At 37.0% G+C, this 15,562-nt stretch overlaps 1 protein-coding gene across 3 annotated transcripts in view; it reads right to left on the reverse strand.

The window, feature by feature from the left end:
• Positions 1-133: 133 nt before the first annotated feature.
• LOC113236573 (cAMP-specific 3',5'-cyclic phosphodiesterase) overlaps positions 134-15,562 on the reverse strand; it is a 572,464-nt gene continuing 557,035 nt past the window's right edge. Inside the window, exons 7-10 of one of the 3 annotated variants that reach the window (XM_026472709.1) lie at positions 9,146-9,239; positions 5,814-5,923; positions 4,558-5,688; positions 134-4,151 (exon numbers count right to left, since the gene is read on the reverse strand). In XM_026472709.1, coding sequence (XP_026328494.1) covers positions 4,089-4,151; positions 4,558-5,688; positions 5,814-5,923; positions 9,146-9,239 — 1,398 coding nt within the window. In that variant the 3' untranslated portion in view covers positions 134-4,088. The remainder of the gene's footprint in view (positions 4,152-4,557; positions 5,689-5,813; positions 5,924-9,145; positions 9,240-15,562) is intronic. The other 2 variants (XM_026472708.1, XM_026472710.1) reach the window with 2 other exon arrangements.

Below are 15,562 nucleotides of genomic sequence, written 5' to 3' on the forward strand. Positions count from 1 at the left end.
GTAAAATTTTCTCCCATATCTTTTATTCTAAATACATTAATATTCTTTAATTCAACTCAAATACTCATTTAAACTATTACAAGCTATTTTTTATTTTTAAACATAAATAATAAGTAATGCAAATGTCCAGCATTGCACACTTTTAACTCGGTATTAATAAATTTATCTAAGTAGGTATTATCCAACCTTAGCGATAGTTCTTCGTACTGATCAAACATATACACGACACTGAAACCACTTTGGCCAAAATAATTTGATAATTATTATTTTTAATTAAGTAATTCTAAATATGACTATGGGATTAACATGTCTGTTGCTCACACCTCTTTTCCATACACTGTGAAATTCTAATACATCATCATTAAAGTAACATAACAAGATTCAGTCGGTCATGACTACCACGAGTAAAACATCATTGCATTTGTCATTATTAAAAAAAATCACGTTTTAAATATATTTTAATCCGCTAAGACTTGAACACTTTAAAACTTCATGCAAACTCAGATCGTGAACACATTATGTGAACCGGGTCTTTACTATGACCATGCGTTTACAGCGACAGTCGTTGCTAACGATCGCGTATACGAATTGCCATTTCTTGTGACCGCTAGGGGCACAGTCAAATTTCCCATACGAAATTGTTAAATTGGCAGCTGTCATTGTAAACTCATGAAGCAGTGATTTTTAATTGTGTTTGGAATTTTCACAGCGTATGGCTTTTCCAAATTCTCAATCACTTACTTTGGACAATACCAAGCTGCTCTAATAAAATCAATAACCTATTCTGACGTTGATACACTGTTAATCTTCAAAATGTTATTATTTGTATTATAAAGGTACTCCTATTTACTGAAACGAGATTGAACAACGAGCACATTATAAATCTAGTTACACAATTTTGGTTGGGCTATTATTATTTATAAGGTCTAACAAGAAATTGTTGAGAGTCACTAAGGCGAACATCTGTATAACAGAGGCACCACATTAAAATAAAATTTTAACAAAATTCTTGAACAGTTTGATAGAAGACCTATTTTTGGTGCTTTTTTAATATTTTATTTGAATGTGATGCTTATTTCTTACTACTCTTTCTTATAGCGTATTTATTAGAAACTCGTTTGACCTGTTACAAAAGGGTTTGAACACCAATAAGCTCCTTACAAAATGTATATCTTTCGGAGTCTTACGTCAATATAGGTACCTACTATATGTTATATATTTACATGAAGGTGTATAGCTATTGATATTTATTTGGCTATATGGTGTTCAGTTTTGTGATGCGTGTAAGGATATTATGGTATTCTACATTCTTGTTTTATTATGTCGTACAGATTGTGAAATCCCAACACACATCGCAACCCCTTTTACAAACTGTACAGAAAAATCTAGACTTGCAGAGTTCACATACAGATTACAATTTGTTCAAGGTGAACTACGAAAGATTGGTACGTTCAAATACGTTATAGGTGTACACAGATCTACTGTTGTACGCACAATTTAACATTTAACACAATTTTAGTTACAAATACATACATTATTATAAAACAAAAATTCTAAGCGTAATGTTCCTATTAACACACAATTTTTTTTAATCGTATTTTAAGCGTTTTCAATTTTTCATGTCAATCGTGAAGACGTCATGGCGATATTGAGTTTTTTTCAAACAGGGCGTAGGAAAGTAAAAGTGAACGACCCCATTATGCATTGAACTCGCGTCATCGACAATATAGATTATTAAACAATCTAATCATTAAATTACATCTTTATGTGGAGATACTGCACCTAAACACAGCTTAAATTAAACTTACGAGGAGTTTTGTTCTTTTAAGAGCCGTGGCTACTATTAATAATGATTTTTCATCGCCGATTAGACTACCCGCAACACCAGTTTAGAAAATAGTAATCCTTTTGACAATCAGGCGGCGCTTAAGGCACTGAAATCTGAAGAGCCATAAATAATATATAGTAACAATTCTGTCATTAGGTTCGGTACTTGGACACTGGCGTTGCGGGAAACAAAGCTGCAGGTGACATGGCAAGAGGGGCGGCGAGGGTCTTGATTATGGGCCCTGACCCCACACTCGGGATCCCTCGTAGCGAAACTAAAGCCATGTTGCGGGTAACGAGCATGTCAAGGTGCTCAATGCGGGTTTCTCGCGAAGGTTTTCTTCGGCGGTGATGTTTGAATTTCGTCATAAGAAGCCTAATTAACAGAATAAATAAACGTCTAAGTGGAAGGTGTCTAACAGATACCTGCAGACTGATGACTCCGTAGTCGAAACTCGAGCCTAAGAACATTATACGGATCATTACGAACATTGATTGGCCTACAGGACGAATTATAATTTATGGGGATAGCAGCCACAATAGATCCGTCTGGATCGAAGTGACTCACGGGCCAGTGCCTAGGGTCCTACCTTCCCTATCAAATAATATTAATCGCCGATTCAATTCTTACCTACAAACATAATATACATTGGACCTTCATTCTCTACGCAGATGAATGACAGATGACTTAGAATACTGCGGTAATTGTTAACAAAGGTCGGAGATACTAAAGAATTGGAGTTCGATGAACTGAATCGTTTATTTTTTAGGATAAACAAAATATCTTTTGAGTACATGAAAGTATAGAGACCAGCTCGTAAGTAATAAAATCGTAACATTAATATGATGGATGCAGTGAAATGCAAATGAAGGATGCGTCTGTTCGTGATGTTACAAAGTACCTAATTAATGTCTGTTCTGTGACATTTGCTGATATGAATAACTGGAGGAATAAAATTGAAATCAGATCTACATTTTGTAATCTTAAGAATATCCTATTGGGTTACAAATGTGATGAAATGAACAGTAAACACACAACAATAAGCAAAAACCATCCACCAAGTTGTGCGCTGAGGGAGCCCAGTGACAAACTACTTAGTATTGCAAGACCCGGCCATGTGCCGCTATAGTTCGAACCTTACTAATACTTCTGCAGATATTTCGTCTTTGAACGAGAGAAAACTTAGTCGCAAACCACTCATTTGTTAGTACCTACTAAATATTTAATTAAAACTTCAATCAGTTAGTTGCGTTCACAAAAAAATACTTAGATTCATGACTAATTTTTTGGGTAAGAGAACTAGTTGTAAGTAATACGTAATTTACAAAAATAATACATTATTCTAAAGAAAAAAGTAAAGAGATCGCCAGCGATCCTTTATAAGAAATGAGGTGCTATTCGGTTTCCAAATCAAGTAAAGCTATCTAACAGGATGATTGGTTACGTGTCTCCACAGTAAGAGGCTGGCCGAATATTAAATATTCAGAAAAAAGACACAACAACAACTCCGAAAGGCAATTTTTTAAAATTTACCTTAAAATAGATTTTATATATAGGATACCTATTATGTTAATATATTTTGGTGAATAACATCATTATCGCAAACCCGTATTAAATATGAGAAACGTGGATGATATGACAATATAAATTACCCTTTCATACCAATTAATAAGCGTTTTCAATGTCCTTACTTAGTCGACCCGGTATAGCGGTGCCGACGACTAAACTACTTACACGACTTTAAGAACCGAAGACTAACTACTTACAGGGATATCGAAATCATCTGTGAACTTAACCTTTGAATTCTTCATATCTTTGGTTAGACAAACGAAACAATAGTAAAAACACTAGACAATCGAATGTTACACAGTCATTGGAGGGACATAATTATTTAGTCGTTAGGTAACTCTAAACAACATTGCATAATAATCACATATAAATAATCAAAATCGAAATGTTACGATACACCCGCGGTACGCTCCATTTCGACGTAAGCGTCAACAAGTGTTATTATTATTATTATCCAACAAGAGGTTCGAGCCACTTTGGCCGGCGAGCGGGTCGGCGAGGTGCGGGCGCAACGCCGGCACTACCGCGCCTGGCACCTGGCGCCCACCGCCCACCGACGATGCCTACGACGGCGCGGGGCTTTTCGCCCTTAATCCGTTACCGTCCGCTCTTAGCTCTCGCTCTACTGCCAGAGCTTCCACCACACTTGCATCTTCTCTGAGAGTTTCTTGCAAATTCCCAGTAGTTTCCGTCACATCCCACCATCACCCTCCCCTTCGCAATCTTCTGAACCTTCCCCCTCTTCTAGTGTTACCTAGGACAAAAAATACCTTGTTATTAATTAAGTTCGGATATCTAGTTACCATACTAAATGCACCTACTCATTCATCATCAATCCATTTATACGTCCCACTGCTGGGCAGAGGTCTCCTCTCAGACGAGGGTTTAGGCCATGTCCGCCACGCTGGCCCAACGCGGGTTGGACTTCACACGTTTTCCGAGGGTTGTGAATCTTCTTCGACGTGCAAGTTTCATCACGATGTTTTCCTTCGCTGATAAGCTCATGGTAAATTTCAAATTAAATTTGTGTGAGCCCGGAATTGAACTCACGGCTTCTGCTTGAATGGCCGTAGGTCAACAAACAATTACGCTACCACGGCTAGTACTCTATTATGCTACCTACTCGTTCATAAATGCAAATAACTTATTTTTATACTTACTTGGAAGCGTATTTGTTCGGGGCGGTCATCATCTGTTCCTGCGTGTGAAGCCTGTACAGAAGCCGGCGGTGGAGACGGTGGTATCATGCTCTGGTAATAGTCGCGGTTTTCTTCTAAAGTGTCCAATATATCTTGAGCATCCGGGTGGACTAGATCCGCCCATGTCTCCCACAGCGGATGTACGATATAGTCTATGAACCCGACCTGTGTTTTCTCTATCGTAGCATTGTGCCTGTCGCACATTGGACTTAGGTCCATTCCTTGCTCCCTTTCGCGATCTCCTTGCTGGAAGAACTCTTCCATTAGTAATCCTACCCATCGTTTATACAAAGGCAGTGGCTTAGTGGGATTGCTGAGATCGGCGCAATGTACGAGATTCTCCAAAACCTGTATTCTGTCTGTGTAATTATCCAATAACAGGACTCCACTGCCTGCCACTTTCTTGGTTTCTACCATAGTCTTCAGGTCTGCGAGCAGAGTCATGTGTTTAGACATGTCTGTTGAGAGCACCATATCTATGACCATTTTCCTCAGAGTCTGTCTCTGTTTCTTGTGTAGATTCACGAAAATGTCACATCCTTCGTTTTGAAGTAGTTTGAAAGCTACTGCAAGATGATGGTTCTCAAGTACAGACTCGTCATTGTACATGAGTGCTAGTTCTGAGCTAGAGTTGACCAGATATTGATTTGTAAGGCCAGGATGATCAACATCGTGAACACATGCTGCAAATAGAGCAGCACACACCTCGATTGGCGTGAATACTGCGTCAAGAGCTGGAGTATTGAGAAGCACGTGTGTAGACTGCGTGACATCGGCTGCGTGGAGAGAGTTGTGGAACGGGTTGTCACGACAATAGTGTTCCTCCAGTGTCACGGCGAAGGCAATGAATGTGCGTGCCGGAATTTGTAGTGTGTTTAATAGCTCCCTCGACGTGAAGATGGCATACGCGACAGCCGTTAGAGGCCGCCCACAGGAAAGATCGCCAATCCGGAAGATATCGACACCCCAGCGGTCGAGTTCGCCGAGCAGTTTGCCTAATTCTTCTTCGTGGGGTGTTTCCACTCCGTGTCTGGGTACACGCTCTCCCGTAAAGCTGTTTGTGTGTGTCAGAGTCCTTTTTATGCCCGATATCTGTAACCAATTCGAAAGTTGAATTAGTTTATTTGAAGCGGTAAACGGCGACTTGCAGATATTTGCAATATATTTTTATGTAAATGTAACTCAAAACTCAACGTCAACAATGACTTTAGACTTACTTGTGACATAGTACTTCCAGGTCCGCCAATGCGCGGTTTTTCCTTTTTCTTAGCTCGTTCAACATTTTCATCAATTTGCAGGGATGGTAAATCAAGCTCCTGTTGTTTGTCTGTAATGCAGAAGAACGTTTGTTCAAGTAACTGGGCCACTTTGTCAATAAAGTTTTGTAATAAGTTCGAAACTAAGCAAATAAATTTAGATTACTTAATTTTATATATTGGTTTTCAAAAAATGGTGCCGTTGTACATTGATGCCGTATGAAAGTAGGTGAACGTGTGAAGTGGTTATTAAAACGATTGATTGATATTATTCTGGGTCAACCTATCTGTGTTGAAATTATGACAGATTAGTGTTCAATCAATATATTAAATAATATTATATAATTTAGAGACGTCTTTATATCTATTTATGTAAAATAGTTGTTACAACATTGTGAATCGTAATCTTGTTGGCCCACTAAGTACTTGTGACAAGTACAAAGACAGGTGATAAAACAAGTAACTTATTATGCGTATGTATTGATAAACCTTGTTTGAATTTATTTTTGTTTACTTGCACTCACACGGTTAATAAGCCTTAAACAAATTATTTAAATATCAACCCACAAGGGGCACTAGGCGCAAGTGAATTGTATGATGGAATAATCCTTGATAAATAACTGTTACAAAGGATTATACCAAGTTTGTTATCACGTTAATGTAGTACGACGTATCCATTTTCTATCTAATCACCCATGATAAGTGAGCAGAGAGCACGATTAGAATAAAAACAAATCGTCATATACACATAAAGATCTATTCTCATAGAATTCAGATACATGGCGTTAGAAATGAAGATTGTTTGTACTGTCAGTCGAAATACGAAACTGGTTTTATTTACGTCTAACTTGTTTTTAACAAATATAACAGAAAGATAAGTTTGTTGGCAAGACATGTCTGTCAAAGTCTCTAGGTTACTGCTCTTTTTACGTAAGCATTCGTTTAAATACGAATGTCCTAATTCGAGTGCACTGTAGGGTTGCAAATCTAGAATAGTAGAGCAAATGCCTTAGTTGGCCTGCCCTGAATAGAATGTACTCTACTATCTTCACATTATTATCGAGTTCCAGAGATCTGTTTTATTTATTCGAGCGGAATGTTTCGAAATTACCGCATATTAGTGTAATACTGACACCGTTACTTGTGTTCCAATTGCAAAATACCAAAAATAATCGCCTGCAGTGGTATTAAAAATACATGATACGCAGAAGGAATTTACCGAAATAAAATTTAAGCCGCATGCCGAGCGAGTTGTGGGCCAAGATAAATGGGAGTCCGATCGACCGTCTCCAGCTAATTGGAATGGACCTGTCGTCCAATCTCATCTTCGGCAGATATATTGAATCCATGGCCAAAATAGCAGCCAGGGAGCTTGGCAGCCTTTCCAAAGTGAGGCATTACTTTACATCGGGAACGTGCTTCAGCTATACCAAGCACGAGTCCGGTCGTGTATGGAGTACTGCTGCCACTTATGCACATGGCTCTACTAAATACCAACTAGCTACTTTGGACTCAATCGATAAACGTGCCCAGAGGTTTAGAAGTGACTCGGAATTAGTAGACGCGAAGCTACAGAGCCTTGAACACCGCCGTAAAGTTGCCAGCATATCAGTATTCTACAGGATATATCGCGGAGAGTGTGCGATGAAATTGCATAATTTGATTCCGCCTTCCCCTTTCCATCATCGGAGGACTATTTTATAGGCGCAGACTGGGGTTCCACCCCTATGTTGTGGGTATTCCAAGGATTCACACGAAGCGTTTCGCTTCCACATTTATATGGCGAACGGCCATAGAGTGGAATTCCCTACCTGCAGACTTGTTCCCTGAACGTTATAACTTGGACCTTTTCAAGGCCTTTGCCCAACATTGAGACATAAACAGGCTTATTAAAAATATTTCGATGTCAATTGTTGTCATAATAAATTGGCATTAAAATTATTTGGTTTGTCTTGTTGGGTGCGAGCGAAAACAAACTAATTACGGTCCCAGTACCATGGGTATTCGCTATAGTCACATCAATGCTTCGCCTACTGTCTCAATGACAAACTCGTTGACCCGTTGAAATATTGTACCCTGCATATTTTACGATACCCAATAAACTCTACTTGAATATTCATAAAGAATAACATTGGCTTCTGGACCGTTTTATCAATGTTATTGTACGCGTGCAAAGGTTCATCTTAAACAATTTTATACTGGTTTTGTATAGATAAAAATGTTTCCTTTTATAAAGATAGCAATGTGATATATATTGTGATTTACATATTTTGGTCGTATCTCTACGGGAAATAAAGATTATTGTGACTAAAAACGTTTCGTAGTAGTAGTAGTCTTTTAATGGTAAAAGTAAAGCCCTACTTAGACCAAAATTGGACAAGAATAACATAGATATGGACTTGGTGGGGTCGCGTGCGTAGGCAAACAATTCTCGTGAGGGCGGCCGGGGGTTGGATTTCAAGCAACGGGCGCATATACGTCACGTTCGTCAAGACTTTTTCATGAACTAATTTATATGACGCACAGAAACGCCATCATTTCGACGTGACTCACGAAAAACTTACGTAAAGTATCATGTTAATTGAAAGAAAGCGCTTTATTTTCACTTCTCGGAGACTACGTCGTTGATGAGTCTCGATTTGCAATAACAAAGTTGTTTACAGTTTCTTATATTCATTCCTTTATGACATGTGATCTGAACGTACCTATAGAGTACGCAGAATGTAAAGGTTGACATCTAATTAATGTTATTGTTTGTTGTTGTTACTTTAATCCAAATTTAAACATAAGTAAAGACAGGCTACATGATGGTAAGTAGTCAATATTGGCCCAGGTCATCAGAAAAGCTACGATGCGTAAGCTTCATTCTCGCATCTTTTGAAGGCCCTCAAATTTTAGCAGTTACATGACGCCGTATCTACATACCGCAGTAGAACGTTATGTGTCTATATTCTGTCTAAAAGTCTAAAGTCTGCCTCCACATTGAGCGCGGTGATAATGGAATAGTTTGCAAGATCTAACTAGTCTTTCAAATAGTTCTATAGTAGTGTGATCCAACTTACACACGCGAGTATTAAAATTATGTTTATAAACCCAAAAGTTACTGTGACACTATGCAGAGTTCTTAGTAAAAGGTAAACGTACTAATACATTGTCAATATTCATCGTAATACAAGTTAACTTAATTTTGTACTTTATACACTTGAATATAGATAATGTAATTATCCTATTACATCAATGTTAAGTTAATACAAAGAATCTAGTTCAATGGAATTAAGGTTACTTCAACTTACCTAAAAATGTAGAGCAGATGTACTCCGAGATCTGGTTGCCGGATTTGCTGGACTCCGAGAAGTGGCTCAGCTCTTTGTTCAGCATCCGTTTGAACTGCAAATGCAATACTTCCACTGAATTTGCCATTTTAGCTGCGTGGCGCTTCACCCACCGGGCCGGCGTACAACGAACGCACTGTCTCTCGGCGCACACGCGCATTTCAGAATTTATAGAAGAAATTTTTAAAATTTGTATCAACAATTTCAATAAAATAAATCGCAAATAGTCGCTTATCGCAGTCCGGAATTAAAGTTTAGAACGTGTGTTAGCTGCGAGCGCGATCGCTATACTGAAATGCCGGCGGGCGCGTGGCGGGTGCTTCACGCGCGGCGGCCGACCTCGCCGTAGCGAAGTACGCTCGTCACGTCACGACTACGTACAAAAATACCGCCTTCGCCGTAACCACACTTACGGATACTCTACATTCGAAATTCTACGAGTTTCATTTCCCTCTACTTTCAGGGAAGGAATTATTAAACATAGAATATCATACGTCACGACACTGTTTTCCCGAAAATTTTCAAATCTACATCTTGAATGGTACATCCATTTAGCTATTAAGGTATCTTGTCTGGATTGTTGTTCTTAGGAAATGAAACTATTTTTAGATGTGAATCGTGTATATTAGTTTTTTAATCAAACCAACTATGCGAGCCCTTTACAGTCCCATGGTCACGGCTGATGCTTCCGAAGTTAGGTCCGAAAAAAGTTTCTTTGCCAATGGTAACAATCGCGAAAGCAAGGCGAAAACCTTAAAACTCTATATGAATCTTTGCCATTTGAGAATACGTCGAAGAAGTTAGGTTATCCGAAATAAAAGCTTTTAATCACCACATTGATAAATTATGTGTTTTATATGTATATACTATCTTAATTCATGTGATTTATTAGAGGTATATGTGTATACCAGTATAAAACATTGATAAAGCGCACAAATGGAAAACGGAAACCAGACAGTCCTTCGCCTGGCAATATGATAACAGTTTGTAATTGGATAGGAATCAACAAGTCTAATTGAGGTTTGTTGCTAACGACACGATCAATATTTCGTGCGTCAATCGGCAGCCCTGGCCGGACCACTAGGACACCGCATGAAGCAATGACATCCAACGGGTTGGATAATTTTAGAGTTGTTCTTGACACACTTTGTTATCACCTTGCTGCTCTATCCCTGGCGAGCTTAGGACAGGAGGTAAATTGCGAGATCTTACATCCGTTACGACATTAATCTTGTTAGTTATACACTTAAATGTGACATGAAAGTAGACATAGGTAAAGACTAGGTTTACCCCATCATGGGTCTTGTTCTGATAACACACTTTGTTTTTCCTTTTTTTTATGTAGTGGTTTTTTAGTCTGGTGATCCACCTAACGGAAAGTGGTAACCGCTGTAATAACGATAAAAGGAAGATTCCTTAATATCATAAAAAACATTACTAACTGTGGACTGTAATATCTTAAATCTCCTATTTTTGTGACTAATCAAAGACCACTGATCTTTATAGACTCACAGATACGCCAAGCAAATGGTCGATGCAGAAGTGATAGGCAGATGAAGAGGCAGAGAAGTCTTTGGAAATGAGAATTTGATGGAGCATATTGAAAACTAGTAAATTTTAAATTCATATTCATATCTTTATTGCTTGCCACATGGTTTCATAAAAGATATTATAAAAATATAATGTACTAGTCACACATATGACACCTTGCAAGGGCGCCGCAAAGTCAGGAGAGCACTACAAATTATTAATGACAAATATAAATATCACTACAAATTAGTAATAATTATTCGTTTTTTCTTATATGAATTAACATAAAATTAAATAACTTTTATTTATTATTTAAGAGCTAATCTATTTAAGGACAAAGAAAATGGCACTTAACTTTTATTGGATATTTTGTCTCACTTATAAAATCGTTATTGATGATATTTTTTTTAATTTTTAATTTTTTAGATGGGCAATAAATTTCGATAATTTTTCTTGTTTTTTTTTTATTTCATTTGGTATGCTATTATAAATTTGTGATGATGACACATGATGTCAGTTTTCCCTGATAGACAAATCCTCTGTTGTGCACAACAAAATAGAGATGACATAACTTTGCGTGTGAACATTTGAGCCTTTGATACGATATCGTCTATTTGGGCCATAAACGACGTAAACCTCAATGTGTTCTCCAACTGTCAATAACATCTCGGCTTGTGATAACAGACGTCCGTTATATTTAGTTTTGTGTTTGCTGGCAGTTCCGTGAAAGTAACTCTATTTCAGTCCGCGGTGATTTTGTTTGGCGTGAATTTAGTATGTGTCACTGCGATTTTTTTGCGTTGCCAATCACCTCGTTCTCAACATGTAGCCATCAAACCGTAACATTAAGAAGGTAAACCCTACTATGTAAATAGATAAATTCAATAATGTGTGTAACAAACTTCATAATATATTGCGATTTAGAAATATTATATTAAACAGGTACAAAAGTCTGTAACAAGTGTTGTTTATTTAGAAACAATTTAAAATAATCATAGCTATACAAATTATAAATTTAGTGTTGATTTTAATAATATTTTTCTACTTCTGTAGAATCTAGATTATAGACTTCTGTCAATTATAATTTCATAAACCATATCACAAAGGCGCTCTTTTCAGTTCCGAATCAAAATTCTTTGTCTATGGTACTCGCTACTAAAGTGAAAAATTTCATTATAATCATAGATTTAGTATCTGTGATTATAATAATATGAGTTTTAAACAACGAACGTCGTAATTTTGCTAACTAAAAAGTCTCCTTACACGCGTCAATATATTCCTGAACAGAATAACGTCATTATGTCTGTGAAATTAGTAAAATTCAAAGTATTTTATTAAACAATATCTGAAAATGTTACATAACAGGTACAAAAACGTAAACATTTGGCAAAAAATTATTATTTAAAAACAGTATTAAACTCAAACGCGGTACTTGGTCAATCACGGAGACTTCTATCTTTTTGGTTTTTTGTTTTGTATTATTTGTTTGGCTTTCGTATGAGTTAGTTGTCGTGGATTGTTAACAAATAATCTTTAAATATTGGTGGTATTATATTATTTCAATTTTATGAAAAAAAAGTATTGTATGCAATCATTACATAATTAGATCTTAAAATTTCGTACCTATTCCTTACGATTGCATAAAATATTATTTCCTTATTTATGCATATAATTGCCAGCACAATTCTTCAAAAGTGTTTGTATCAAGAAAGATAATGTTTACTCTAAATTTAGATTTTAGCACATAACTGACTAACATTCCAAGACAATGAGGTCGTTTAAAAATTAAGTGGAACTTGAAAAACGGTGAACAATTTTCTTGGAAGCGTGAATATGCAAATTAAATAATTGTGGTAAATGTTCTGGTTTGGAAAGTCTCCAAAAAGAAGGGAAAGTAGAACAGTGTTCGGTCATCGAGTATAATAGCTCGAAAAAATAAGCCGTTCAGCGGTTTCCCATTACAAGTAGTTAGTTTGATTCAGCACTTTCGAATTTTCATTGTAAATAAGATTTGGGTTAAGTATTTCACGACATATTGACCTGGCATCGTTGGAACTGTAAAAATGGCTGGTATCTATGATGCATATAAACTAATTCATCAGTCGCTTCAGTTTACAGTTGCGACAGCCATAGCCTTCGACTAACTGACTACAATGATTATATTTGGGTCAGGCTCATTGATTTTAATGTCATGAAATAATGAATCTATATTGGTGTATTTTTATGAGTATAAATATATGCATATCTACTATATCTTTAATCGTTTCTTCTTGCTCACAAACAACTTGTACTCAGGTCAAATACGGCGGACCTCGAGAGGGCGCTCCTACATCCTTTCTTTTTTAATCAGTTGAATTACTTAAATTGAGATAATGAAATTGTGTTTAATATGATTAAATTGCATATTTTTATTTAATTTAATAATCGTGGGAAACGTAATTTCAGACAGCATTATTGAAAATAGTAAATGCACAAGAATAATAGTTATTAAATGTTTTAACGAATTAGATAGATATTTGTTTAATATTTTTAGTGGATTTTATTTAATTTCGTGACGCACACGTAGGTCACTCACTCGCTGGCGTCCATTGAAAACCCGCGTCACAGCCCATTCTCGGCTGTGGCTTTTGCTAAATGAGATCCTTTTTGCACACATCACAGCCACACACACGTCAGTATAGTATTAATTTAGTAAAATAGTAAAATTTGTTGGTTGGTTTAAATATTAGCTACGCAATTTTTTGTGATAATTATTATATTTTTTTTGTTTTTATTCATATTACTTTTTTGTATTTCTTTCTTGTGATGTGGCGTTGTGGGTTTTTATTTCTATTTCATATTGTTTCCCAATTGGTTTAAAACTGTATCGTTTGGGGTCAATGTCTATCGATTACTTGTCTCTAAGTTACAATGATTCATTATATGAAGTAGTGACGCTATGTGACGTAGCGACGTGTGATCTCACTTTACCACCACAATTGCTGAATTCTGAACGTATGATTGTCATACAGGTCATAAGTAAACAAAGCGACTTTGGATTTGTCTTTTCCATTTTACTTATACGACATCAAGGTCACAAATATACTGTCATTGCAATTGAATACAATTTACTATGAATTATGTGATTACTTGTAGCTTGTAGTTAGCTGATTTGTATTGTGATAGGTAAATGTTGAAGAAATTGTAATAAATAACGTTACGTAAAACCATAAAAACGTAAAGCGTAAGTTTTTCAATAGGAAAAATTTAAGATATAATTATTAATACAAAGATCGAACACCATCGCCATCATTCCAGCCGTACATCACCCGGTCCTGTGCGTCTCTGGTCCAGGTTTTTTCTATAATATCAAGTGACGGGACGAACAAGTCGCGCGCCTAATGGTAAGGTACACGACTGTCCACAACACTTGCAGTGCCACTCAGAGCTTTGAGAGGCACTGCCACTGCGCCCGTTACCCTGTGACATAAGTTGACAAGTCCCATGTGCCTGTAATTTCACCAGTACCCTTACCCTTTTAAACCGGAACGTTCCAGTGACGGCAGAAATAGGTAAAGTGGTAGAACTTCCCTGGACGAACTCTTTCACAAGGAGCTCTACTGCTGTTAAAAGGTTTTGCCCGCGACTTTCATTATGTCGTCGAGCGTGCAATTGGACGATCCGGATTTCGTCGGCCGGTCCTTGGCCACCACTCCGTCATAGTATTACTCCAGCGGGCAAAGCCCCTTTTTGCAATTGCAAATCATAATTATGACAAACATATGATAAAGAAGAGAAATCCCTTCGATTTGACAGAGCTGAATCTGCGTCTGTATGCCAAATAGGGCCACTGTTCTATCAACTTAGTTACAGGCCAAGGAATCATACTTTATGAATTTCCCTACGCGGTTGTTATACACATGTGCTTTTGGTTTTAACGGCTGTGAGGAATTTTTTTAAGTTTTTCTTCATTCTCTTTTGTATTTGTAATTATAGCAAGCTTGTGGAATAATTTCACAAAAAAATGAATGTATCATGATAATAATTTGGAGTGAGCGAAAGGAGTACCACCGCACGACGTACCATTCCTTTTCTGTACGTCTGACGTACCCTGGGTAGGCTTGCCAGGTGGAGGGGAAATCCGGGATTGTCCTGGAATTTTTCATATTGTCCGGTGTCCAGTAATTACACTATAGTGTCCCGGATTCCAAATACTTAGAAGTTGTTTTTACAAACTTACTAGAGTCCTTTACATAAAAGAAATCCCCCCAAATGCAGCGCTGTAGTCGTGCGAAGGAATGTCGAAATATTGATTGCGAATGAAAAATGAAATGAAATTAAAAATACAACGACTGAAATATTATCGGGGCCCAATATAAATACCTATTTATTTTTACACATTTATTGCTACGGTCCTTCTTCTTTACCCTAGTAGAATTGTCTCGAAAATGATAAGCAGTATCTGGCAACCCTAATCCTGGGCAACAATCGACGAGTACCTTACGCCGACTGGCAAATCCTCTAACTACGACAGCAAGCAAGGTGTACGCCATTGATACTATAAAAAGAAGAAGATGGGAACGAAGAGAGATGCAGTAAAACGGCATGATATTCAATAACATCAATTACAGTTTACGATATATAAGCCGGTTTTTTTACTAGCCCAGATCAATCCTACGTTTATTTTTATGATTTTTTTACTTTAAAAAAAAAAAGAAGCGTAAATGTTTTTTTTCTCTTCAAACGTCGAAGATACCTCTATTTATTAAAAAAGCCCCACATATAAGTTCATAACTAGTTCAAATCTAACCCGATTTTAGCCTTCCGAGAAAACTCTTCCGATGTATGGTATCCCATTACAATCCGTCT

This window comes from Hyposmocoma kahamanoa, unplaced genomic scaffold (assembly GCF_003589595.1).
Source record: "Hyposmocoma kahamanoa isolate Upper Pololo Valley unplaced genomic scaffold, ASM358959v1 92, whole genome shotgun sequence".
In the NCBI taxonomy this organism is placed as follows: Eukaryota; Metazoa; Arthropoda; class Insecta; order Lepidoptera; family Cosmopterigidae; genus Hyposmocoma; species Hyposmocoma kahamanoa.